We start from the raw sequence: 25,247 nt of genomic DNA, 5'->3' as shown, positions 1-25,247 counted from the left end.
GTTTAGAGAGTTGTAGAGGTGTACGGAGGAGTGTAGAGAGTTGTAGAAGTGTACGGAGGAGTTTAAAGAGTTGTAGAGGTGTACGGAGGAGTTTAGAGAGTTGTAGAGGTGTACGGAGGAGTTTAGAGGGTTTTAGAGGTGTACGGAAGAGTTTAGAGAGTTGTAGAAGTGTACGGAGGAGTTTAGAGACTTGTAGAGGTGTACGGAGGAGTGTAGAGAGTTGTAGAGGTGTACGGAGGAGATTAGAGAGTTGTAGAGGTGTACAGAGGAGTTTAGAGAGTTGTAGAGGTGTACGGAGGAGTGGAGAGAGTTGTAGAAGTGTACGGAGGAGTTTAGAGAGTTGTAGAAGTGTACGGAGGAGTTTAGAGAGTTGTAGAGGTGTACGGAGGAGTTTAGAGAGTTGTAGAGGTGTAAGGAGGAGATTAGAGAGTTGTAGAGGTGTACAGAGGAGTTTAGAGAGTTGTAGAGGTGTGCGTAGGAGTTTAGAGAGTTGTAGAGGTGTAAGGAGGAGATTAGAGAGTTGTAGAGGTGTACGGAGGAGTTTAGAGAGTTGTAGAGGTGTACGGAGGAGTTTAGAGAGTTGTCGAGGTGTACGGAGGAGTTTAGGGAGTTGTAGAGGTGTACGGAGGAGTTTAGGGAGTTGTAGAGGTGTAAGGAGGAGATTAGAGAGTTGTAGAGGTGTACAGAGGAGTTTAGAGAGTTGTAGAGGTGTACGGAGGAGTTTAGAGAGTTGTAGAGGTGTACAGAGGAGTTTAGAGAGTTGTACAGATGTACAGAGGAGTTTAGAGAGTTGTAGAGGTGTACAGAGGAGTGTAGAGAGATGTAGAGATATACAGAGGAGTGTAGAGAGATGTAGAGAGTTGTACAGATGTACAGAGGAGTTTAGAGAGTTGTAGAGGTGTACGGAGGAGTGTAGAGAATTGTAGAGGTGTACAGAGGAGTTTAGAGAGCTGTAGAGGTGTACGGAGGAGTTTAGAGAGTTGTAGAGGTGTACGGAGGAGTTTAGAGGGTTTTAGAGGTGTACGGAGGAGTTTAGAGAGTTGTAGAGGTGTACGGAGGAGTGTAGAGAGTTGTAGAAGTGTACGAAGGAGTTTAAAGAGTTGTAGAGGTGTACGGAGGAGTTTAGAGAGTTGTAGAGGTGTACGGAGGAGTTTAGAGGGTTTTAGAGGTGTACGGAAGAGTTTAGAGAGTTGTAGAAGTGTACGGAGGAGTTTAGAGAGTTGTAGAGGTGTACGGAGGAGTGTAGAGAGTTGTAGAGGTGTACGGAGGAGATTAGAGAGTTGTAGAGGTGTACGGAGGAGTTTAGAGAGTTGTAGAGGTGTACGGAGGAGTTTAGAGAGTTGTAGAGGTGTACGGAGGAGTGTAGAGAGTTGTAGAGGTGTACGGAGGAGTTTAGAGAGTTGTAGAGGTGTACGGAGGAGTTTAGAGAGTTGTAGAGGTGTACGGAGGAGTGTAGAGAGTTGTAGAAGTGTACGGAGGAGTTTAGAGAGTTGTACAGATGTACAGAGGAGTTTAGAGAGTTGTAGAGGTGTACAGAGGAGTGTAGAGAGATGTAGAGATATACAGAGGAGTGTAGAGAGATGTAGAGAGTTGTACAGATGTACAGAGGAGTTTAGAGAGTTGTAGAGGTGTACAGAGGAGTGTAGAGAATTGTAGAGGTGTACAGAGGAGTTTAGAGAGTTGTAGAGGTGTACGGAGGAGTTTAGAGAGTTGTAGAGGTGTACGGAGGAGTGTAGAGAGTTGTAGAAGTGTACGGAGGAGTTTAGAGAGTTGTACAGATGTACAGAGGAGTTTAGAGAGTTGTAGAGGTGTACAGAGGAGTGTAGAGAGATGTAGAGATATACAGAGGAGTGTAGAGAGATGTAGAGAGTTGTACAGATGTACAGAGGAGTTTAGAGAGTTGTAGAGGTGTACAGAGGAGTGTAGAGAATTGTAGAGGTGTACAGAGGAGTTTAGAGAGTTGTAGAGGTGTACGGAGGAGTTTAGAGGGTTTTAGAGGTGTACGGAAGAGTTTAGAGAGTTGTAGAAGTGTACGGAGGAGTTTAGAGAGTTGTAGAGGTGTACGGAGGAGTGTAGAGAGTTGTAGAGGTGTACGGAGGAGATTAGAGAGTTGTAGAGGTGTACGGAGGAGTTTAGAGAGTTGTAGAGGTGTACGGAGGAGTTTAGAGAGTTGTAGAAGTGTACGGAGGAGTTTAGAGAGTTGTAGAGGTGTACGGAGGAGTGTAGAGAGTTGTAGAGGTGTACGGAGGAGATTAGAGAGTTGTAGAGGTGTACGGAGGAGTTTAGAGAGTTGTAGAGGTGTACGGAGGAGTTTAGAGAGTTGTAGAGGTGTACGGAGGAGTGTAGAGAGTTGTAGAGGTGTACGGAGGAGTTTAGAGAGTTGTAGAGGTGTACGGAGGAGTTTAGAGAGTTGTAGAGGTGTACGGAGGAGTGTAGAGAGTTGTAGAAGTGTACGGAGGAGTTTAGAGAGTTGTACAGATGTACAGAGGAGTTTAGAGAGTTGTAGAGGTGTACAGAGGAGTGTAGAGAGATGTAGAGATATACAGAGGAGTGTAGAGAGATGTAGAGAGTTGTACAGATGTACAGAGGAGTTTAGAGAGTTGTAGAGGTGTACAGAGGAGTGTAGAGAATTGTAGAGGTGTACAGAGGAGTTTAGAGAGTTGTAGAGGTGTACGGAGGAGTTTAGAGAGTTGTAGAGGTGTACGGAGGAGTTTAGAGGGTTTTAGAGGTGTACGGAGGAGTTTAGAGAGTTGTAGAGGTGTACGGAGGAGTGTAGAGAGTTGTAGAAGTGTACGAAGGAGTTTAAAGAGTTGTAGAGGTGTACGGAGGAGTTTAGAGAGTTGTAGAGGTGTACGGGGGAGTTTAGAGGGTTTTAGAGGTGTACGGAAGAGTTTAGAGAGTTGTAGAAGTGTACGGAGGAGTTTAGAGAGTTGTAGAGGTGTACGGAGGAGTGTAGAGAGTTGTAGAGGTGTACGGAGGAGATTAGAGAGTTGTAGAGGTGTACGGAGGAGTTTAGAGAGTTGTAGAGGTGTACGGAGGAGTTTAGAGAGTTGTAGAGGTGTACGGAGGAGTGTAGAGAGTTGTAGAGGTGTACGGAGGAGTTTAGAGAGTTGTAGAGGTGTACGGAGGAGTTTAGAGAGTTGTCGAGGTGTACGGAGGAGTTTAGAGAGTTGTAGAGGTGTACGGAGGAGTGTAGAGAGTTGTAGAAGTGTACGGAGGAGTTTAGAGAGTTGTAGAGGTGTATGGAGGAGTGTAGAGAGTTGTAGAAGTGTACGGAGGAGTTTAGAGAGTTGTAGAGGTGTACGGAGGAGTTTAGAGAGTTGTAGAGGTGTACGGAGGAGTTTAGAGAGTTGTAGAGGTGTACGGAGGAGTGTAGAGAGTTGTAGAAGTGTATGGAGGAGTTTAAAGAGTTGTAGAGGTGTACGGAGGAGTTTAGAGAGTTGTAGAGGTGTACAGAGGAGTTTAGAGGGTTTTAGAGGTGTACGGAAGAGTTTAGAGAGTTGTAGAAGTGTACGGAGGAGTTTAGAGACTTGTAGAGGTGTACGGAGGAGTGTAGAGAGTTGTAGAGGTGTACGGAGGAGTTTAGAGAGTTGTAGAGGTGTAAGGAGGAGATTAGAGAGTTGTAGAGGTGTACAGAGGAGTTTAGAGAGTTGTAGAGGTGTGCGGAGGAGTTTAGAGAGTTGTAGAGGTGTAAGGAGGAGATTAGAGAGTTGTAGAGGTGTACGGAGGAGTTTAGAGAGTTGTAGAGGTGTACGGAGGAGTTTAGAGAGTTGTCGAGGTGTACGGAGGAGTTTAAAGAGTTGTAGAGGTGTACAGAGGAGTGTAGAGAATTGTAGAGGTGTACGGAGGAGTTTAGGGAGTTGTAGAGGTGTATGGAGGAGTTTAGGGAGTTGTAGAGGTGTACGGAGGAGTTTAGGGAGTTGTAGAGGTGTAAGGAGGAGATTAGAGAGTTGTAGAGGTGTACGGAGGAGTTTAGAGAGTTGTAGAGGTGTACGGAGGAGTTTAGAGAGTTGTCGAGGTGTACGGAGGAGTTTAAAGAGTTGTAGAGGTGTACAGAGGAGTGTAGAGAGTTGTAGAGGTGTACGGAGGAGTTTAGGGAGTTGTAGAGGTGTATGGAGGAGTTTAGGGAGTTGTAGAGGTGTACGGAGGAGTTTAGGGAGTTGTAGAGGTGTAAGGAGGAGATTAGAGAGTTGTAGAGGTGTACAGAGGAGTTTAGAGAGTTGTAGAGGTGTACGGAGGAGTTTAGAGAGTTGTCGAGGTGTACGGAGGAGTTTAAAGAGTTGTAGAGGTGTACGGAGGAGTGTAGAGAATTGTAGAGGTGTACGGAGGAGTCTAGGGAGTTGTAGAGGTGTATGGAGGAGTTTAGGGAGTTGTAGAGGTGTACGGAGGAGTTTAGGGAGTTGTAGAGGTGTACGGAGGAGTTTAGAGAGTTGTAGAGGTGTACGGAGGAGTTTAGAGAGTTGTCGAGGTGTACGGAGGAGTGTAGAGAGTTGTAGAGGTGTACGGAGGAGTGTAGAGAGTTGTAGAGGTGTACGGAGGAGTTTAGAGGGTTTTAGAGGTGTACGGAAGAGTTTAGAGAGTTGTAGAAGTGTACGGAGGAGTTTAGAGAGTTGTAGAGGTGTACGGAGGAGTGTAGAGAGTTGTAGAGGTGTACGGAGGAGATTAGAGAGTTGTAGAGGTGTACGGAGGAGTTTAGAGAGTTGTAGAGGTGTACGGAGGAGTTTAGAGAGTTGTAGAGGTGTACGGAGGAGTGTAGAGAGTTGTAGAGGTGTACGGAGGAGTTTAGAGAGTTGTAGAGGTGTACGGAGGAGTTTAGAGAGTTGTAGAGGTGTACGGAGGAGTTTAGAGAGTTGTAGAGGTGTACGGAGGAGTTTAGAGAGTTGTAGAGGTGTACGGAGGAGTGTAGAGAGTTGTAGAAGTGTACGGAGGAGTTTAGAGAGTTGTAGAGGTGTACGGAGGAGTTTAGAGAGTTGTAGAGGTGTACGGAGGAGTTTAGAGAGTTGTAGAGGTGTACGGAGGAGTGTAGAGAGTTGTAGAAGTGTACGGAGGAGTTTAAAGAGTTGTAGAGGTGTACGGAGGAGTTTAGAGAGTTGTAGAGGTGTACGGAGGAGTTTAGAGGGTTTTAGAGGTGTACGGAAGAGTTTAGAGAGTTGTAGAAGTGTACGGAGGAGTTTAGAGACTTGTAGAGGTGTACGGAGGAGTGTAGAGAGTTGTAGAGGTGTACGGAGGAGTTTAGAGAGTTGTAGAGGTGTAAGGAGGAGATTAGAGAGTTGTAGAGGTGTACAGAGGAGTTTAGAGAGTTGTAGAGGTGTGCGGAGGAGTTTAGAGAGTTGTAGACGTGTAAGGAGGAGATTAGAGAGTTGTAGAGGTGTACGGAGGAGTTTAGAGAGTTGTAGAGGTGTACGGAGGAGTTTAGAGAGTTGTCGAGGTGTACGGAGGAGTTTAAAGAGTTGTAGAGGTGTACAGAGAAGTGTAGAGAATTGTAGAGGTGTACGGAGGAGTTTAGGGAGTTGTAGAGGTGTATGGAGGAGTTTAGGGAGTTGTAGAGGTGTACGGAGGAGTTTAGGGAGTTGTAGAGGTGTAAGCAGGAGATTAGAGAGTTGTAGAGGTGTACGGAGGAGTTTAGAGAGTTGTAGAGGTATACGGAGTAGTGTAGATAATTGTAGAGATATACAGAGGAGTTTAGAGAGTTGTACAGATGTACAGAGGAGTTTAGAGAGTTGTAGAGGTGTACAGAGGAGTGTAGAGAGATGTAGAGATATACAGAGGAGTGTAGAGAGATGTAGAGAGTTGTACAGATGTACAGAGGAGTTTAGAGAGTTGTAGAGGTGTACGGAGGAGTATAGAGAATTGTAGAGGTGTACAGAGGAGTTTAGAGAGTTGTAGAGATATACAGAGGAGTTTAGAGAGTTGTACAGATGTACAGAGGAGTTTAGAGAGTTGTAGAGGTGTACAGAGGAGTTTAGAGAGTTATACAGATGTACAAAGGAGTTTAGAGAGTTGTAGAGGTGTAAAGAGGAGTTTAGAGAGTTGTAGAGGTGTACAGAAGAGTGTAGAGAGTTGTAGAGGTGTACGGAGGAGTGTAGAGAGATGTAGAGGTGTACAGAGGAGTGTAGAGGTGTATGGAGGTATGTAGATAGTTGTAGAGATGTACAGAGAAGTGTAGGGAGTTGTAGAGATGTACAGAGAAGTGTAGAGAGTTGTAGAGGTGTATGAAGAAGTGTAGATTTTTGTAGATGCTTGTGTAAGATCTTTGGGGCTTGAAAAAATCTCTACACCACAGTGATGCAGCAACATTGTCTGAAAAGCAGCACTATCACCACTGGACATGTTTCTTAAGGCCAATCCACTCTCCCCCGTGTCCTGGCCACATCTAACAGAAAGCCGAGATGTAAACAATAAGAGCGTGGGGTTTCCGTACGGTTTTCTACAAATGCAAAACCACACAGTCTTAGTTTTGACCATGTCCAGTTCACTTGGGTCCCCACTTCACAAACAAAGGTGGTCATTTCAATATAATCTTCATTAGCTAATCATAATACAAGATAATTGACACCACCCACACTCAATATAAACGAGCGTCCACAGAGTAAACGAAGCCTTCAAAGGTCAGACCATGGATCTGTCTTTTCAAATCAGAAGGAGAAGGAGGAATGCTCCACTTTGTCCTTGTTACTTTTATACCTCACTGTTCTCCTGCTTGGATGTCTTGCATCATGCTGCGTTTTGAACCACAGCCTCCGGTTTCTATTTCAGGTAGCTGGATTTGAAATACCATTTCTATTATATGGCAAATGATATACAAAGTACTTCATGATTGTTGGGTTTTGCTAGTACTGGGATGTTAGTTTGCACTCAGTCACATTTTGATTGTTGGTGGGACATGTTGTTGTGGTTGTAATGGGAATGTTACACTCCTTTGTAGTGGTTATAAAGGGAGGGGTTCTGTTTGTATTTGGTCTGGTTTTTGCTGTACTGGGTGGAGTTTAGGGTGGAGTTTTGGTTGTACTGAGTGGAGTTTAGGGTTGAGTTTTGGTTGTACTTAGTGGAGTTTAGGGTGGAGTTTTGGTTGTACTGAGTGGAGTTTAGGGTTGAGTTTTGGTTGTACTGAGTGGAGTTTAGGGTTGAGTTTTGGTTGTATCAGGTGGAGTTTAGGGTGGAGTTTTGGTTGTATCAGGTGGAGTTTAGGGTGGAGTTTTGGTTGTATCAGGTGGAGTTTAGGGTGGAGTTTTGGTTGTACTGGGTGGAGTTTAGGGTGGAGTTTTGGTTGTATCGGGTATAGTTTTGGGGTTAACTGGGTGGAGTTTTGGGCATACTAAATGGAATTTGGAGTCTACTTTGTGGAGTTTTAGGTGTACTGGGTCAAGTTCTGGGTGTACTGGGGTGAGTTCTGGTGTACTGGGTGGAGGTTTTAGTGTACTGGGTGGAGTTTGGGGTGTACTGGGTAAAGGCGTGAGTTTTCTGGTGGAGTTTGGGGTGAACTGGATGGAGTTTAGGGTGAAGTTTTGGTTGTATTGTGTGGAGTTTTGGGCGTACTATGTGGAGTTTCTGGTGTACTTTGTGGAGTTTTGGGTGTACTGGGGTGTACTAAAGATTTGAGTTTTCTGGTGGAGTTTGGGGTGTACTGAGTGTGGTCAGGGTCAGTCTCTCTCTCTCTCTCTCTCTCTCTCTCTCTCTGCCTCTCTCTTCCATTTCTATTAGTCCTTGTCTCTCTTTTTTGTCTCGCACATTATTTTTTTCTCTCTCTCTGTCTCTCTCTGGTCTCAGTGTTGGGTTTCAGTGTATACAGTACAGTGTTGCGCTTCTGGTTTTGGCGCGCAGATAAAATGAAGCTATGTCTGAGGAATGAGACGCTCTTCTCTCTCTCTCTCTCTCTCCCTCCCTCCCTCTCTCTCTCTTTCTCTTTGCCCACGCTCTCATATTTCAGATGCTCATCATTGGAGCAGAACCTCACCTTAACCCCCAGACGCCCCTCTGAAACCTCACCAGCCCCCGCGGCTTTCTGAGAGTCTCTGGGTTTTATCCTTCCTCTCTTTCACTCGTCCATTTGCTCTCTCTCCACAGTCGCTCCTGACAGAGTGAAGCAGCCTAGAACCCAGGCATTTATGACCTGGTGTTAAAACAATGGAAAGGCCACAAACATGATTTACGGCCTTGTCCAGTGTGTCCAGAACTCAGAGTGCACCACTGAAGGCAGGAATAGCAGAATAAAATGTGCCTGCTCTTTAGCTCCAGTGTTTCACTGGGTTTCATCCACTCTCCATCCCTCATCAATCAATCATCCACTCTCCATTCCTCAATCCGCATCCACGGGGTCGAGTTTCTTAAGGTGGATGAAACTTCTTTTTTTTTTTTTTTGCCTCTGTTGGAAGACAAGACAGTTTCAATCAGAGATTTTCAATGGGCCGATTGAGTCTGGGTTGAGTTATGAGTCACAGGGAGTCACAGTGGATGCGTAAATAAGTAAATAGGAAGTTAATCAAAATTAAATCCAAACTCACTGAGAGTCAAGTGCAAATAATCTGACAAGTTGCTGGGAAGAATGTGTGAGCTGAGTCATGAGTCACTGGGAAAAGAGTCTGAGTCATCATGAGTCATAGGGAAGTGAGTCTGAGTCAAGGCGTGAGTCTGAATCAAGTTATGAATCACTAGGAAATTAGTTTAAGTAAAGTTTTGAGTTGTGAGTCACTAGGAAGTGAGTCAGAATCAGGTCAAGAGTCACTAGGAAGTGAGTATTGCTCATGAGTCATTAGAAAGTAACTTTGAGTCATGATCTCAGTGGGTTCGGAGCCTACCTGAAATCACTGGGTGCAAGGTGGGAACACACCCTGGAGGGGGCGCCAGTCCTTCACAGGGAGAACACACACTCACACCTAGGGACACTTTGAGTCGCCAATCCACCTACCAACATGTGTTTTTGGACCATGGTAGCACCCAGTCGTAACTCATGCAGACACAGGGAGAACACACCACACTCCTCCTCACAGACAGTCACCCAGAGGAAACCCACGCAGACACAGGGAGAACACACCACACTCCTCACAGACAGTCACCTGGAGGAAACCTACGCAGACACAGGGAGAACACAACACACTCCTCACAGACAGTCACCCGGAGCGGGACTCGAACCCACAGCCTCCAGGAGCTGTGTGACAGAGAAACCACTTGCTGCACCCCCGTGCCGCACTTCTTGCAAGATCAGTGTGTCTCAAATATGATTCACAGTGAGCGCTCCAGTGTTGTATGTTTGTACCCATGCCTGTCTTTTGCGATGCTGTCCATCACAGTTCAAGAGATTATTAACACGTTCTTTTCTAATTTGCAGGAAAGCCGGCCTGATCCTGTCTCAGCTCAACGACCTCAGCGGCTGGTGCCGAGGGCTTCTCCAGGAGCCCAAAATCGGCCTTCGACGGGCATCCCTCAAATTCCTGTCCTGCCGCTACACGGACACCAAGGCATTCGGGCTCAACTGGGTGGACCTGGGCCAGGACCTGCGGAAGGCCTGCGACGAGCAAGTGCTGCCTGTTATGTACAATGACTACGGAGAGCCAAAGGAGCTCTGAATGTCTCTGTGGACGACAGAGGGACTGGTCCACAACAAGGGGCCTGTCTTTTTTTCTCTTTTCTTCTGCTTCTTTACGACTCCTCTCTGAGACACTACGACTACAGTTCTCCATCTTTCTAAAGGTTCCCCCTGCGTCCGCTGAAATGAGCCACTTTGAGAGTGTTGGTTGATCAGATTACAGGAATGTGGTCATCTACACTTTCTGTATTTCTGTGGATCTTCTGAAGTTTTGCACTGGGGCTAACGATGCTAATATTTACTGTAGGAAAATTCCAACTCCTGTAAACGTGGAGTGAATTTTAATAGGCTCTTTAAAGGATGTTTAATCTAAAAAAACAACTATTAATCCTTATACTGACGCTCTTCTACCTTTCCTTAGTCTATTTCCTGTGTTGTGCTAGTGTTTGTGACCTCCTTCAATTATTTATCCATCTATAGTTGAGGTCAGAAATTTTCCACTAAAAGGTCCAGTTGCTAAAATGCTCTCCCAGTAAAAGGTCCACACACTCTGCTCTTCATTAACACCCCACATTGGGACCCTGTAAGACCCACTGGTTCTGAACCAGCTGCAGGAAGAATGACCATAATCTTGCTCTCACTTCCCTCTCCCTGACTCAGTAGTGAACTGACCATGCAGGGTACACACTCAGTTTGATTGGGCCAGTTGAGATAAGCCACTACCGTATTAACTGTAGCTGGCCTGATTTCCATTGCCACTACGGTCTGAAAAATACCACTTTACTTCTTGTTAATTAATTACAAATTAGTCATGGATTCAGGTCTGACCAGGTCCAGACTGAGGTCCACTTCCTCCCTCTTGTTTAGTCTAGCTATGTAGGCTTCAGTTTGCTCATAGACTGTGAGCTGTAAATAATGCTAATTAATCATGCGTATTGAAAGTGCAGTGGGAAAATACCAGAATCGTTCTTCACATAAAACCAACAACAAAGAATGAACAGAACAAGAAAGAGGACAATACACTTCTTTATATCCACACATCCTATAATATTATCTTATTTAGTGAAATCATCCACAAACCAGTTGTTTATCTAATATTTCTCATTCTGTAAGAACATTATTCACTTGTTTCTAGGTCATTTTCCTTGTGAAAGTGAATTCGTCCAGAGAATGGGACTTCGTCCCTCGTCGAGGGGTGTCTCTGCCACACAACTCCAAAGCCATGGGGCTTGGGTTTGAGCCCTGATTTGGGTCATTGTCTATGTGGAGTTTTGTCCACCCTCCAGCCACTGGGGCTGTGCTAATGTGCTCCTGGTGCCTATGCCAAGCCTTGAGAATAAGGAGGGGTTGTGTCAGGACGGGTATCCGAAGTAAAACCTAGACCGGGTCTGGTGTGAAGGTCAACCCCAGGGTTGGAGGATGATCCATTGTGGCGACCCCTTGCGGGAGCAGCCGGGAAAGTACACAACGAACAAGTAAAATGATCTGACAATGGGATAAGACGCTTTCTCTGGACACAAGTAGAATACCAGAAACAGGTCGGATGATCAACCAGGTTTGGTCTTTTTCAGTTCCCAGTTCTCTGTCTGCAGCAACATCTGCACAGATGCTCAAAAATTTGTTCATGAGCATCATGTGACATTGTAGCTCGCCTACCAACTACTGCATTATCTCTGTCCTCACTGCGTGCTTTCAGTAATGAGCATGGGGTGGGGGAATGAGAGGAAACGAATGGTCCATAGGTTCCTGACAAACAGCAAAATGTTGAAGCACCAAGGAAGACTTTATTAAGTCAAGAAGACGTAATTATCACAAGTAGGTAAGAGGTTTTGGAAGTAAAACAACAATGAATGCTACAGATTTCTTGTTCAGACTAGTGAAATGTGGTATACTGGTTATGGGTTGTAATTTGTATTATTGTACTTCCCTGATGCTGCGATAAAGTCCCCCTTTGGAGGGTGGGATGTCCTCTTTGGGGTAATGACAGAGGCCACCCTGCTATGAATTGGCATCAAGGATTCAGTCTGATAAACTGCTGGTATGTACATATTTAGATATGGATTAGATATGAGGCTACATCTCCAGTAACTGAAGTAGGACCAAGCCTGAACTCATTTCTATGTCAGACAAACTCACTCCCACCTCCACGCCTTCTCTATACTAGCAAACGTTGGTTAAAATATAAATATATACCATACTCTATACTAATTGTATATTTTTAAGTTGCTCCAGCTCTAGGATTGTCATCTTGTTTTTTTATTTCTGTCAAACACCACTCAGTTATGACAATGTACAAATATCCAAATCTGTTCTGAAGAAGAGAATGTGATGAACACAACTAGACTCTGAAACCACTGCTGTACTTTTTGGAGTTACATTTCCACTGTCTGTACATTTAGTGAACAATGACGTACCTGTACAGTGCCCTTATTTCTGACAGTGCATGATGATCAGAGAGGGTTTGGGCAGCTAATTTTCCAATTTGACTCTTTTAAGTTGAAGTGAATTTGGTGTTAGTCTCGTCGCTCTCCAGTGCAGATCTCCAGAACATGTCTCAGCTGGTCAACCACTGTCCGGGGAGATGGGAGGTCAAGTTGAGCTGTTTCCTTTCAGGCCGAGCTCTACAGAACCTGCTGTTTATGGACTCTCTTTGGTCAGTCACATCTCAAGAGACTTGTACAGTTCAAATGGTAAGACTTTATTTCAAGGTCTGCTGCTTAGCAGTTCATTAATTATTAACAAGTTGTTAATAATACCCCAGTAAAATAAGACCCATATCAGTTAGAAGCCACATTAAAAATATGATCAATTTTCTCAGATATAGTGTTAATAAGGTCCCAGTCACTCACACCAGTGGACCGTGTCACACTGTGTGGACTGTAGGAGGAAACCAGCGCAGACACAGGGAGAACACACCACACTTCTCACAGTGACCCAAGTGACCCTACTCTGAGAGAGGATCCCACCCAGGACCCTGAGACCCCACCATTAAGAGTGAATTCCTGCTCTCTGGAGGCTCTTTAAGACTGATGTGAACATCTGCTTATAAATGATATGGCTCTTGTTACAGGGGCATTGATAACGAAATTTAAGTAGTTAATCACTCATTAATAAGCTGACCTCAAATCGAAGTGTGATTGTGAAAAGCCTCCTTGATTTTCAAAGCATTTACATAACAGTGGTGTGTTTCTGAGACTCTAAAGAGCACACCTGCTTATATACATAGGACGCCTTACTCACTTTTTCACAGGAACTGAGTCTATATCTCCTCGTTGTGCTAAAAAGAAATTGTGTCTGTCTGTAGTGCATTTAGTTATAAAATATTAATGCTATTCTGTAATTAACAAGGACGCACCGTCAGTTGTAAGTGTTGACCACGCAGACGGATCTTCCCCATGCTCTGAATGTAGTTTTGGACTGCGTGGCGACTGCTGTACTGAAGCCGTGCAGGTCTGTGGAAGCAGTGCGGGACTGGACCGAGCACCGCTCCCGAGCTGTTTACAGTAATCCGTCTTGTAGATGTTTCTTATCATTTGTTATTATGAGTAAAAGTGCCCCAGATGTTCTTGATCCTGACCTGAATACGGCTGATGTAAACTACAGTGACAGTGAAATGTGGACTGAACAGTGACAGCTGGAATGAAATGTGAAATCCTAATAAAGATGACTTCATTATTGATCTCTTAAGTGGAGGATGATATCAGTGGATCTTTATAGAAGAGATATGTCACTTTACAGCTCGTCGCCCTTTATAAATCCCCTTAGGACCCCCCCACAGAGCAGGTACGATGTGGCGGTGGATTGGCTGCAGTGACACTGTGTGACACCTAGTGTGTGTTGTGCTGGTACAGACAACAAGGGATCAGACACAGCAGTGCTGCTGGAGTTTTTAAACCCTTGGTGCCACTGTCCAGCCGACACACACTGTGCAGCATCAGATGAGCTACTGTCTCTGTCTTTACATCTACAAGGTGGACCAACGAGGGAGGAGTGTCTCAGAGAGTGTACACAGGGTTTAAAAACTCCAGTAAACACTACTGTGTCTGATCCACTCGCACCAGCACAACACACCTGCTCTGTGGGGGTCCTGAGCACTGAAGAACAAGGTGAAAGGGGGGTAACAAAGTATGCAGAGCAACAGATGGACTACAGTGTGTAACTGTAGAACCACAAAGTGCTCCTGTGTGGTCAGTGGAGCTGAGAGTGACGTGGACGTGTCTGATTGATGAGCTTCTCTGGTGGAACAGTGAGGTCTGATCGGAAAGCTGTCAGCAGATGAAACGCTCTCAGTAAGAATCACTCAGAGTTTTAAGGTGGTGTTCAGTTTATTGATATTCCAGTAAAAATACACTGACAGAGAGAAAGATGTAGAAGAAAAGCAGGTCATATATTGTCCAGTCGTATTCGCAGTATGTCAGATCTCAGAGCATTCATGCATATGAATCAGTCGCCCCGACCTAGACTCGGCTGAAGGCAGGATCCAGAGATGGCATTAAACAAACTCTATCTGTATAAAAGTGATGCTTAAATCTCAGCTACATATGAAATAAGCACAGAGCTTTTCAGTGGCTATTGTGGGAATAAATGCTTTGGGAATAAAATGTTAAATCGACATATCTACAGCTACATACTACATTAGAGCTTCTCAAAATATATTAGCCAACACTTTATAGGGTACTGTTTTGAGGAGGTGTGTGTGTGTGTGTGTGTGTGTGTGTATGCTGTGCTCTTGGACTCCACACACCGCCCAAAAAGACTTCTTAGCAAGTGAAACCACCTTAAATCCTCTTTTTAAAAAAATAATAATTGACTTTAATTAGTGAACGAGGCTTATTCCATCAGTTCAAATACCTCCTCACTCCCTCTACAGTGAACTACATCAGTCATAAACTACACTGTACACACACAGACAGCACTAGAGCTCAGAGTCACACAGGTGAATAAATAGAAATGAGGCTGTAGTACAAATATATAATGTACTGTTAATATCCAGATTCAGTCATTTTATGAATTGCATAGTGCACTACGTAGGGAGTAAGGAGTGATTTGGGATTAAACCTCTGTGTTTCTCTTATGCTTTGTGTTGTTTTGAGGTCTCTATTTAAGAGGTGCTATAGCCCCCTACTGGACCGGCATGAGAATGCAGCCGATTCCGTATTCGTCCGGACAGGGATGGTTAAAAAATAGAGAGAGGAAAGTCTCATGTCCCTCTCGCTCTCTACAGAAGACTGTCCACACTGTCCTCGCTCTCATGTCCGCCTCGCTCTCTCTAGAAGACTGTCCACACTCCTTGCTCTCATGTCCCTCTCACTCTCTCTAGAAGACTGTCCAGACTGTCCTCTCTCATGTTCCTCTTGCTCTCTCTAAAGGACTGTCCACACTCTCATGTCCTTCTCACTCTCTCTAGAAAACTGTTCACACTGTCCTCGCTCTCATGTCCCTCTCACTCTCTCTGGAAGACTGTCCACACTGTCCTCACTCGTGTCCCTCTCGCTCTCTCTAGAAGACTGTCCACACTGTCCTCACTTTTGTGTCCCTCTCGCTCTCTCTAGAAGACTGTCCAGACTGTCCTCTCTCATGTTCCTCTTGCTCTCTCTAAAGGACTGTCCACACTGTCCTCGCTCTCATGTCCTTCTCACTCTCTCTAGAAGACTGTCCACACTGTCCTCGCTCTCATGTCCCTCTCACTCTCTCTGGAAGACTGTCCACACTGTCCTCACTCTTGTGTCCCTCTCGCTCTCTCTAGAAGACTGTCCACACTGTCCTCTCTCATGTTCCTCTCACTCTCTCTAGAAGACTGTCCAGACTGTCCTCTCTCATGTTCCTCTTGCTCTCTCTAAAGGACTGTCCACACTGTCCTCGCTCTCATGTCCTTCTCACTCTCTCTGGAAGACTGTCCACACTGTCCTCACTCTTGTGTCCCTCTCGCTCTCTCTAGAAGACTGTCCACACTGTCCTCACTCTCATGTCCCTTTCGCTCTCTCTGGAAGACTGTCCACACTGTCCTCACTCTCATGTCCCTCTCGCTTTCTCTAGAAGACTGTCCACACTGTCCTTGCTCTCATGTACCTCTCACTCTCTCTGGAAGACTGTCCACACTGTCCTCAATCTCATATCCCTCTCACTCTCTCTAGAAGACTGTCCACACTGTCCTCGCTTCCATGTCCCTTTCGCTCTCTCTGGAAGACTGTCCACACTGTCCTCACTCTCATGTCCCTCTCGCTTTCTCTAGAAGACTGTCCAGACTGTCCTCTCTCATGTTCCTCTTGCTCTCTCTAAAGAACTGTCCACACTGTCCTCGCTCTCATGTCCTTCTCACTCTCTCTAGAAGACTGTCCACACTGTCCTCGCTCTCATGTCCCTCTCACTCTCTCTGGAAGACTGTCCACACTGTCCTCACTCTTGTGTCCCTCTCGCTCTCTCTAGAAGACTGTCCACACTGTCCTCACTCTCATGTCCCTTTCGCTCTCTCTGGAAGACTGTCCACACTGTCCTCACGTTCATGTCCCTCTCGCTTTCTCTAGAAGACTGTCCACTCTGTCCTCACTCTCATGTCCCTCTCGCTCTCTCTAGAAGACTGTCCATACTGTCTGTGGCAAACTGTGAGCTAAAATGGCCCAAACAGTAGCTTTCGGTGACATGTGGCCGTGATTTGACGTTTTGTGTGGCCCTTATGACAATTGGGAGCCAATCGATGTGGTTAGTGGGCCAGACCAGGTTCAGAATCAGGTCTGTCTGGGGAATGATGCGCTGCTGGAATAAGCCACAGGAGAAGACTGGGAGTGTACTCTTGCAGAAAGAGAAGGACTGATGAGATTGAAGTTAGTTTCACTTGCACAGATGTGATTTTGCTGCAGTGTGCTCTACTTGTAAAGGAGGGCCTTCTCTGCCAGAGGTTTTGCTTCTCATGGAACCCTTTTGATCCTTTCGGCTCGGCCCTTGTTCTCCTCGGCTTCGGGATCTCGACACGTGCATTCGTCTTGATCACAGTCGACCCCAAATTGGATGACCTGTTCGTCAGATCAGACAGGGTTAGGCTCCCTCTTCCAAACTACAGACACCCGATACTCTTCATGGTAACCCCCCCACGCAACCCCCACCCCCGCCCACACACACACACACACACACACAAAACACACACTCGATGAAAAGGAGGTCAAAACATGGCTCAGAATAAAAACTGCATTGAGAAACACTTTGGCTGCCGAGGCAAATCCCACCAGCGTGATAGAGCATAACCTTGCTCTTCAACAGCAAGGAGAAACAGCTACACTGTGAGCCAGTGAGAACACATGCCCCTTTACGATGCATTCAGTCACAGATATCCAGCTTCTAGAATCTCCAAAGAAAGGCACTGATAGAACGGGGTGCTCTAAGGTCACTATGCCCAGTGCCAAAAGTCTGCTAGAGGAGTGTAAAGCCCTCTACCATTGGGCTGTGAGCACTACAACTGTGTTTTCTGGATCATTCAGGATCATTCAACAACTTTGGGAAGATTTGGAGTGGCATTTGTGATCAGTTTTAAACCAAATCTCAGTAATGTCATCATAGCTGCCATCAAATTCTCAGAGCAGTGTTCCTTCCCAAAGCCTTCCCAGAAGACCCTTATGATTAATTCCCTTTTTTTCTGTAAGAAATGTTGACTGAGCAGGTGAGGCTGCTCTCCAGCCCAGTGCTGATTTATTCTCCTCTGGCTTTGGATGAGAGGGCCTTAGACCCATGTGTAGCTGCTCCAGAGGGACCCATTTCATTGTCATGCCTTTCTCTTGACTTTAAACAAACTCTGTTTGGAACAGAAGGAATAGCAGCAGCGTCATCCACCAAGGGTTTGGGGCAGTGTGGTGGGCTTTGTTTTTCTCCACAGAGACTAAAGGGCATTCCTTAAGAAGTCCAGCCATGTGACGAGCAGTTAGCAAAGCAGTTACGAGCCCAGAAATAAATTATTACTGGGCCCTCGCACTTTGCATGTATGACCCCAAAGAACCAAGGTTTTATCTCCTGGTGGGGTGGGAGTAAAAGCTGGATTTATTACTGAGTGGACCATTAAAAGCAGAGCAGAGAAGAAGCTGAAGATCAAAGCAGGAATGTTACGGAGCAGTGCAGCAGTGAGTAAAGAAGAGAGAGATAAATATCGACCATGTGGAAAAGAGACATACTCCATGTTTCCAAGCGTATCCAGACACTGGTTGTAGTAAGTTGACTCAGCCAATTGGAAGTGCACCTGTTTTAGACACAAGTGCTCAAACACAGAGAGCTGGAGCAGCGGCACATGAGCCTACCCATATAGCATGCAGATGTTGACCACTTCTGGCAGAAATGCAGCACTGTTCTGGCAAACTGCAGGTGATGTAAAAATAGCCCACATTCAAAATACTCATTTGGCCTTTACATGACAAAACACATCGGGCCCACCCCCGGAAAAGGCATGGCTGTGCTTGTAGTGGCAAGTGAGGTGAGCCAAAATTGGCCCAGAGGTGCCAAGTGGGAGTGGTCTGTTTGGATGTGAACCAGACCAGGGTCGGGACACCTCGCTCACTGGGTAAGGTCACCATGCCCAATGCCAATTGTGGGCTAAAGAAGCATAAAGCCCCCAAGCACTGGGCAGTGGAGAAGTATAACTATGGAGCGATGAGCTCATCAGTGTCTGATGTCACTCATGCTCCTATGACAGCCTTCAAATCCTCACAGCCATGTTTTACAATGTTTTAAGTCTGTGCAGGGGCCACATAATGGGGTTCGTATCTACAGATGACATCCAAGTTAGCTCTACAAAAAAATCCAAGATATTCCCACTAGACATTCCTAATTTGGGTTTAGGAAGAAATCCCGCAAGGATTGGATGGGACTGTTTTGAGCGAAGCCTCTCTAGCAGTGAATAAGGGTGGGCAATGCTTGAAAATGGTTTTAAGAATACCATATCCATCTTTCAGCGGTCAGTGTTCAGATATTTGAAGTATGCGGATTTTCTGCCTGTTTCGGGAAGTGATTTTGGAAGCTGCACTTTAGAAACCATTTTCTTAACATACCAGATGCTTCACACCTGCTCGTCCAGGATTTCTCCTGGACTGCATTGCTGCAGCAGCAGCCTCAGTATCTGTCCTCAGAAGAATTCTGGAATTTCAGGGATCTAATGGCAGAGAGTTTGGGGGGGGGGGGGGGGGAGTCTGCTGTGGCCTAAAGGTAAGAGAACCAGGCTCTCAAGAGGTTGTTGATTCCAACCCCAGGACCGACAGGAAAAATAAGTGCAGGGGATTTCAGGAATAGCAAATTAAAGCTAAACAGGTTTGGGTCTGACCAGTATTTGGATGTGAGAGTTGTGTTGTTGGGGCCAACAGGGGGTGCCATCTGTGTGGTTACCAATGCCTAGGTGCAGTGACAGGGACACTGTACTGGATAACAGTGCCATCTTCTGATGAGATGTAAGGCTGAGGTCGTGACTCTCTGGGGTTATTAAATGTAACAGGACATACCCTGGAAACCCCAATTGGACCCCAATTTCTGGCTAAATCTGTCCTTGTGGTCACTCTCTCTGTCCTTCTGTTCACCCCCTTCTTCACTTAACCGGCTCAGCCACACTCTCTCATTTCCCCTCTGCCTAATAGCTGATGTGTGGTTAGGGGACTTGTGACTCGCTATTGCCCCAATAGAAAAGCACTCTGGGGAATTATACAATCAACCCGTCTTCCCAAATTAATTGCTCAATGCTGTTTCGTTGCCCCACAACCTATTAAGGGCTTGATACCTCTCTAGTTTAAACTTGGCATTGGGCATGGTGAACCTAGGCTCATGTGCAGCTGCTCTAGAGTGTATGTGTCCACAATGGGTGCACCTTAAAGTAGCTGAGATTAGAGGAAATGTTGAAAATATGTTGTAAACACAAGCTCACAAGTTACTCTGGACTAAGACTAGCCTCTGCTGAGGTGAAGCTCTTAGATGTATCACACCAAATAAAGTGTGTGTGTGTGTGTATGAGTATTAAACTAGACAGGTGTGTGTTTGTGGGATGTGTGGTAATGCTGACAGTGGGACAGAAGACTGTCCTCCCTCTGTGAGGGCTCTGGTCTGGCACAGAGTTGAGTCTCTTTCAAAGTGGAGTGCCCCCATCAGCAGGAACGCAGAAAGGTCTGAGACGCATCCAGGGCCAGAGTAAACACTCGGCCGACAGTTCCGTTGGACCCGCGGAGTCAGGACGCTTCCCCTCTGCGTTTATTTCGCTTTCTGGGCAGCCACTTGTTAAGGAGCGCTGTTTTTACACACACCCATGATCACAGACACCTGGCCGGGCCTAATAAAACCCGCTCCCTCCGTCCAGCCGTTTATTTACCGGACGCTCTTTCCCCTGAGCTCACCACTCTCCATGGGACAGAATCACGCCAGTGACTCACCACAGGGGCATTCAGGGGAAAGACTGACATCCTGAGAAGAAGGGATGAAAAAGAGCACTGTAGATTGAGAGAGAGAGAGAGGAAGGAAAGATGTAGGGATGAAAAACAGCACTGTACTTCGAGAGAGAAGGAAGATGTAGAGCTAAAAATGTAACAGAACTGTCCTTTCTATTAAATCTGTGGACACCCTGAGTGCTGCAAGGTCCAAGGACTGTCCCATCATTAAAGGGTGTAGCCATCTTGGGTGCCCTGTATTTCACAGATTGCAAGGGATCGCCATGATTAAGGGCAAAGCCACTCAGTTTCTCATGGTGGGAAAGTACCATACTGGGTTCTGCAGTGTACAAAGACTGTCTCCTAACTTAAGTTCATTCCAGGTTCATTGCAGGTTCCCTGGATTTCACAGAGTGGGTCACACTGCTTAAGGGCAAAACCACCCTGTTTCTCACGGTTGAAGTTGAAATGCTGTGCATCCCACATCCCTGGGTCCCAAAAGCTTCGAGGTGCTCACTCGCTTAAGGGCAGCCTTTAAAGGCTGCCTTCTCCATAGGACTCTAAGTTTCCATGGAGTTGGGGAGGCTGGATATGTAATTCGCACTGATCTGTGGTGCCCTAAGGGGGTCAGAGAGTGCATTACATAGACAAGGGGCAGCAGAGCAGAAGGCCCGGTCACCCATGGTGCTGAGCTTCTGGTAGAAGGCGATTTGAGGTTTTAGGGACTCCAGTAACTGATCGGAGAGTGGAATGCTGTTTATGGGCAATGTCTGAATCTGACACGGTGGAGAAAATGATGTAGCACAAGCAGACCTGTGGTGTCCCCAACCCCACCCGGTGACATAATGACATAATGAAGACAGACACTCAGTGCATGGGCATGTTGCTGAAAATGTAAGCGCATGTTCGAAGAATGAACTACTTACTGTTTTATATCAACATGAGCTTACCTTCCTGGTGGAAAGTGTGGAAGGACAGCAGTCTCCTCCATCATACTGGCAGTAGGCTCTGTTGTTGATGGTGTCACACCAGCCGTCTCCATCAAACGGCTGCGGGAAAGGAGAGTTGGCTTTAGAGTCAGTCATCAGCGAATTTCACTTGCAAGCCTCCTGCGTTACTGTTTTTCTTTCTAACCAAAACTTTCCTTTCCTTTGTTTTCGGGCCCAAACAACTTCAGTCAGCACAGATATTGCTAAACTGGAAAATCTAATGTACCAGAATACAGTCCGCTTCTCCGAATACCTCAGCACTGTAATGAGATTTCATGCGTGAATACATTTTTTTCATCGGGACAACTGAAGATCGCAGAATGAGAGGAGCAACACATTCTCCTTCTCCTCGGATCAATCCCAGCGGTTTTTTAGCACAGAGTCTAATGCCAAAGGCCTAATTCATTCATACAGAAAGAAAGGAGATCCATCGGACTGGCCTTGGCCTACACACTTCCTAATTCCCCTGCTTAGATGTGATGATCCGGGGCCATGACTTCACCTGTGCGAGAGAAAAGCCGCGATTCCTAGCGAGGCATTTTGCAATGCTCTTGGGAGCTGAGGCCAACTTTCTGGAATGGTGCACAATTATCAAATTTGAGTTACATAAAAACCTCAAATGCGTCATAATGACAGCCTTTAACTTTCTCAACTTAACCTTAGGGCTTTCCCTGCCAAAAATAAGAAAACAACAGCAGCCTGCCAAAGATACTTTTGGCTCTCCTGAAGCATGTGGAGTCATTTCAAAGACTCCAGGTCCTACCTGAACCTACGGGAACGGCTGCCGCTGATGTTCCTGTCCAAGTTCACCCCTTGCTGAAGCACACCTAATCCAGAGTGGTTTTCCTGCCCTGTCCTAAACTCCAGCTCATGCACAAACATCTCTGATTGAAGCTCTGGCGTTTTTGGCCTGTGACCAAAGCCAGAAAGGACTCGTTCAGTTCGGGCAAGTGGGGGAAGGGTGAGGCAAATGTGTGTTCCAGGTCAAAGTAAACCACACTTGGCTTTTGTGCTGGATGTCCATTAAAGTCGACTAATATGGATTTCTGAAAAGCACATCCTGGAAAAAGGCGAGGAATTGCACTGTGCTGCTGCATTGCATATTAAAGGTCCAACCACAATTTGGTGCAGATGGAAGGCTTTTACTCTGGCTATAACACAACCACTTTAAAAAATGTAGGGGCCTCATGTTCTATCAGACCATATGTTCTGTGCTGGTAAACACAGGGCTTGTCCCGGTCCACGCAGTGAGAGTCTGAAGGCTATATTCAAAGCCACTGTCTACTGTGAATTAAATATATGTTGAAAATACACCAAGGAATACACCTTAACCCTAGTGCTACCTTAAACAATCACTGAATTAGGGACACCTACCTCGTATCGACACTCCCTGTCCACTATCTCAGCTCCACTGACTACACCAAAGCACTATGTAGTTCTACAATTACACACTGTAGTCAAGCTGTTGCTCTGCATACTTTCTTATCCCCAATTCATCCAATTCTTCACTGCTCAGGACCCCCACAGAGCAGGTAAGATTTGGGCGGTGGATTCAGACTGACGTGGTGGTGAAGTGTTGGTGTGTTCTGGAAGCGTCCATATGTAGGAGATCCATCACTGAGGAGACGTGGACACTCTTCTCTACAGCTACCCTCTGAGACACTCCTCCACTCCCAGCAGGGTTCAGGAGGCTAATAAGGCACTGCGTTTATGGAGGTGAGTGATGTAAATGTCACATATGCCAAGTTTAGCCCCGCCCACTCCAGAGCACATTCACCACCACACAGACTGACAGCGATCGGGACAGGAGGAGGAGGAAAAGGAGCATCATCCAACGCCTGGTAGATGTGAATAAGATGTCAGTACCCTGGTCCAGCAGCTGGAGTAGCTGCAGAACCTGCTCAAGCTGCAACACTAGACCATAAAAGTTAGCACCTCCACAGGGCATCCATTTCAGCCGCTCACATCCCTGCTGAAGGTATCGGTTCCTATGAATATTATCTGCCAAACCGTTATCAACAATTTGGACTTCAACCCAGGCCTCCTCTCCCAACACTTTGCTGACACACTTTCAACAATTTCAACATTTTCAGCTCCTCACTTTACACCCAGGTCTCAGCAGGGGAGAGAGAGAGAGAGAGAGAGAGAGAGAGAGAGAGAGAGAGACCTCTTATTTCTGGATGCGTCACAGCCTTTCGTTTGAAAGATGTGCCTGCGTGGGTATGCCAGGGAGGTGGAGGTTACAGACCACACGGATGGAGCTGAATCATTTTCCACTGTGAGAAATCGGAGAGAAATCTAAAGGGGGTCCTGTCTAAATCTGAATAACTCCCCGAGCTTTGACTAATGAATTATTTGTATGAAGCTAGAAACTGTAAAACAGAACCATGCTACACACGACATCAGACCAGTGCCAAACATTGATAGCAGTTATCTCTGTCAGAATTACTCCATGTAAAAATGCACACTCATAACTTTGGACAGTTTCACACACTCACCCAGTCACTTACACACTCACCCAGTCACTCACACCGGTGGACAGTTTCACACACTCACTCAGTCACTCACACACTCACCCAGTAACTTACACACTCACCCAGTCACTCTCACCTGTGGACAGTTTCACACACTCACTCAGTCACTCACACACTCACCCAGTAACTTACACACTCATCCAGTCACTCACACACTCACCCAGTCACTTACACACTCACCCAGTAACTTAAACACTCACCCAGTCACTCACACACTCACTCAGTCACTCACACACTCACTCAGTCACTCACACACTCACCCAGTCACTCACACCTGTGGACAGTTTCACACACTCACTCAGTCACTCACACACTCACCCAGTAACTTGCACACTCACCCAGTCACTCATACCGGTGGACAGTTTCACACACTCACCCAGTCACTTACACACTCACCCAATAACTAACACACTCACCCAGTCACTCACACCTGTGGACAGTTTCACACACTCAGTCACTCACACACTCGCCCAGTAACTTACACACTCATCCAGTCACTCACACACTCACTCAGTCACTCACACACTCACCCAGTCACTCACACCGGTGGACAGTTTCACACACTCACTCAGTCACTCACACACTCACCCAGTAACTTGCACACTCACCCAGTCACTCATACCGGTGGACAGTTTCACACACTCACCCAGTCACTTACACACTCACCCACACACTCACCCAATAACTAACACACTCACCCAGTCACTCACACCTGTGGACAGTTTCACACACTCAGTCACTCACACACTCGCCCAGTAACTTACACACTCATCCAGTCACTCACACACTCACTCAGTCACTCACACACTCACCCAGTCACTCACACCTGTGGACAGTTTCACACACTCACTCAGTCACTCACACACTCACCCAGTAACTTGCACACTCACCCAGTCACTCATACCGGTGGACAGTTTCACACACTCACCCAGTCACTTACACACTCACCCACAAACTCACCCAATAACTAACACACTCACCCAGTCACTCACACCTGTGGACAGTTTCACACACTCAGTCACTCACACACTCGCCCAGTAACTTACACACTCATCCAGTCACTCACACACTCACCCAGTCACTTACACACTCACCCAGTCACTCACACCTGTGGACAGTTTCACACACTCACTCAGTCACTCACACACTCACCCAGTAACTTGCACACTCACCCAGTCACTCATACCGGTGGACAGTTTCACACACTCACCCAGTCACTTACACACTCACCCACACACTCACCCAGTAACTAACACACTCACCCAGTCACTCACACCTGTGGACAGTTTCACACACTCACTCAGTCACTCACACACTCGCCCAGTAACTTACACACTCATCCAGTCACTCACACACTCACCCAGTCACTCACACACTCACATCTGTGGACAGTGTCACACACTCACCCAGTTTCACACACACAGTTTGGACAGTTTCACAGTTTCTACTTTAACAAAAGGTAGAAGAGTGTGGCCTGACAACCAAAACCAGTGAAAACAACCAAAAACCAGAGCTTCTGCTCCTCGCTCCTCACTGCTGTGCGCTCGGGGTCGGGGTGAACAGCGAGCGGCTCATTATCATTTAAAGGAACAGGTGCTGAAAGCGGGCGTTCTGAACAGGGGCTGTTTACACAGGGGGAGAACACTGCTGTGGGGCTCGTGGGGTTTGCACCAAAGCAGGTCACAGACGTTTCATTAAGAAACAGAACTGTGTTCCACTGTGGGGAACACGATGAGAATACGTCAGCTTTAAAGCACAGAACAAATATTATTTTAATAAGCAAAGTGAAGTCCATATTGAGCAGATGAAAGGCACTGGATGT

At 46.3% G+C, this 25,247-nt stretch overlaps 2 protein-coding genes across 5 annotated transcripts in view; one reads left to right on the top strand and one right to left on the bottom strand.

Moving 5' to 3' along the window:
- The window catches only part of astn1 (astrotactin 1), a 411,265-nt gene extending 398,080 nt beyond the window's left edge, over positions 1–13,185 (top strand). For all 4 annotated transcript variants that reach the window (XM_066680749.1, XM_066680748.1, XM_066680747.1 and 1 more), the window contains one exon: positions 9,326–13,185. In XM_066680749.1, the coding sequence (XP_066536846.1) occupies positions 9,326–9,563 (238 nt within the window). In that variant the 3' untranslated portion in view covers positions 9,564–13,185. The remainder of the gene's footprint in view (positions 1–9,325) is intronic.
- Positions 13,186–13,885: 700 nt separating this feature from the next.
- pappa2 (pappalysin 2) overlaps positions 13,886–25,247 on the bottom strand; it is a 75,414-nt gene continuing 64,052 nt past the window's right edge. The window contains exons 22-23 of the mRNA XM_066681306.1: positions 20,853–20,951; positions 13,886–16,533 (exon numbers count right to left, since the gene is read on the bottom strand). Of these exons, the coding sequence (XP_066537403.1) occupies positions 16,429–16,533; positions 20,853–20,951 (204 nt within the window). The 3' untranslated portion in view covers positions 13,886–16,428. The remainder of the gene's footprint in view (positions 16,534–20,852; positions 20,952–25,247) is intronic.

The sequence above is a fragment of the Hoplias malabaricus genome, chromosome 9 (assembly GCF_029633855.1).
Source record: "Hoplias malabaricus isolate fHopMal1 chromosome 9, fHopMal1.hap1, whole genome shotgun sequence".
Lineage (NCBI taxonomy): Eukaryota > Metazoa > Chordata > Actinopteri > Characiformes > Erythrinidae > Hoplias > Hoplias malabaricus.
This window is presented reverse-complemented; position numbering and strand designations above follow the sequence as displayed.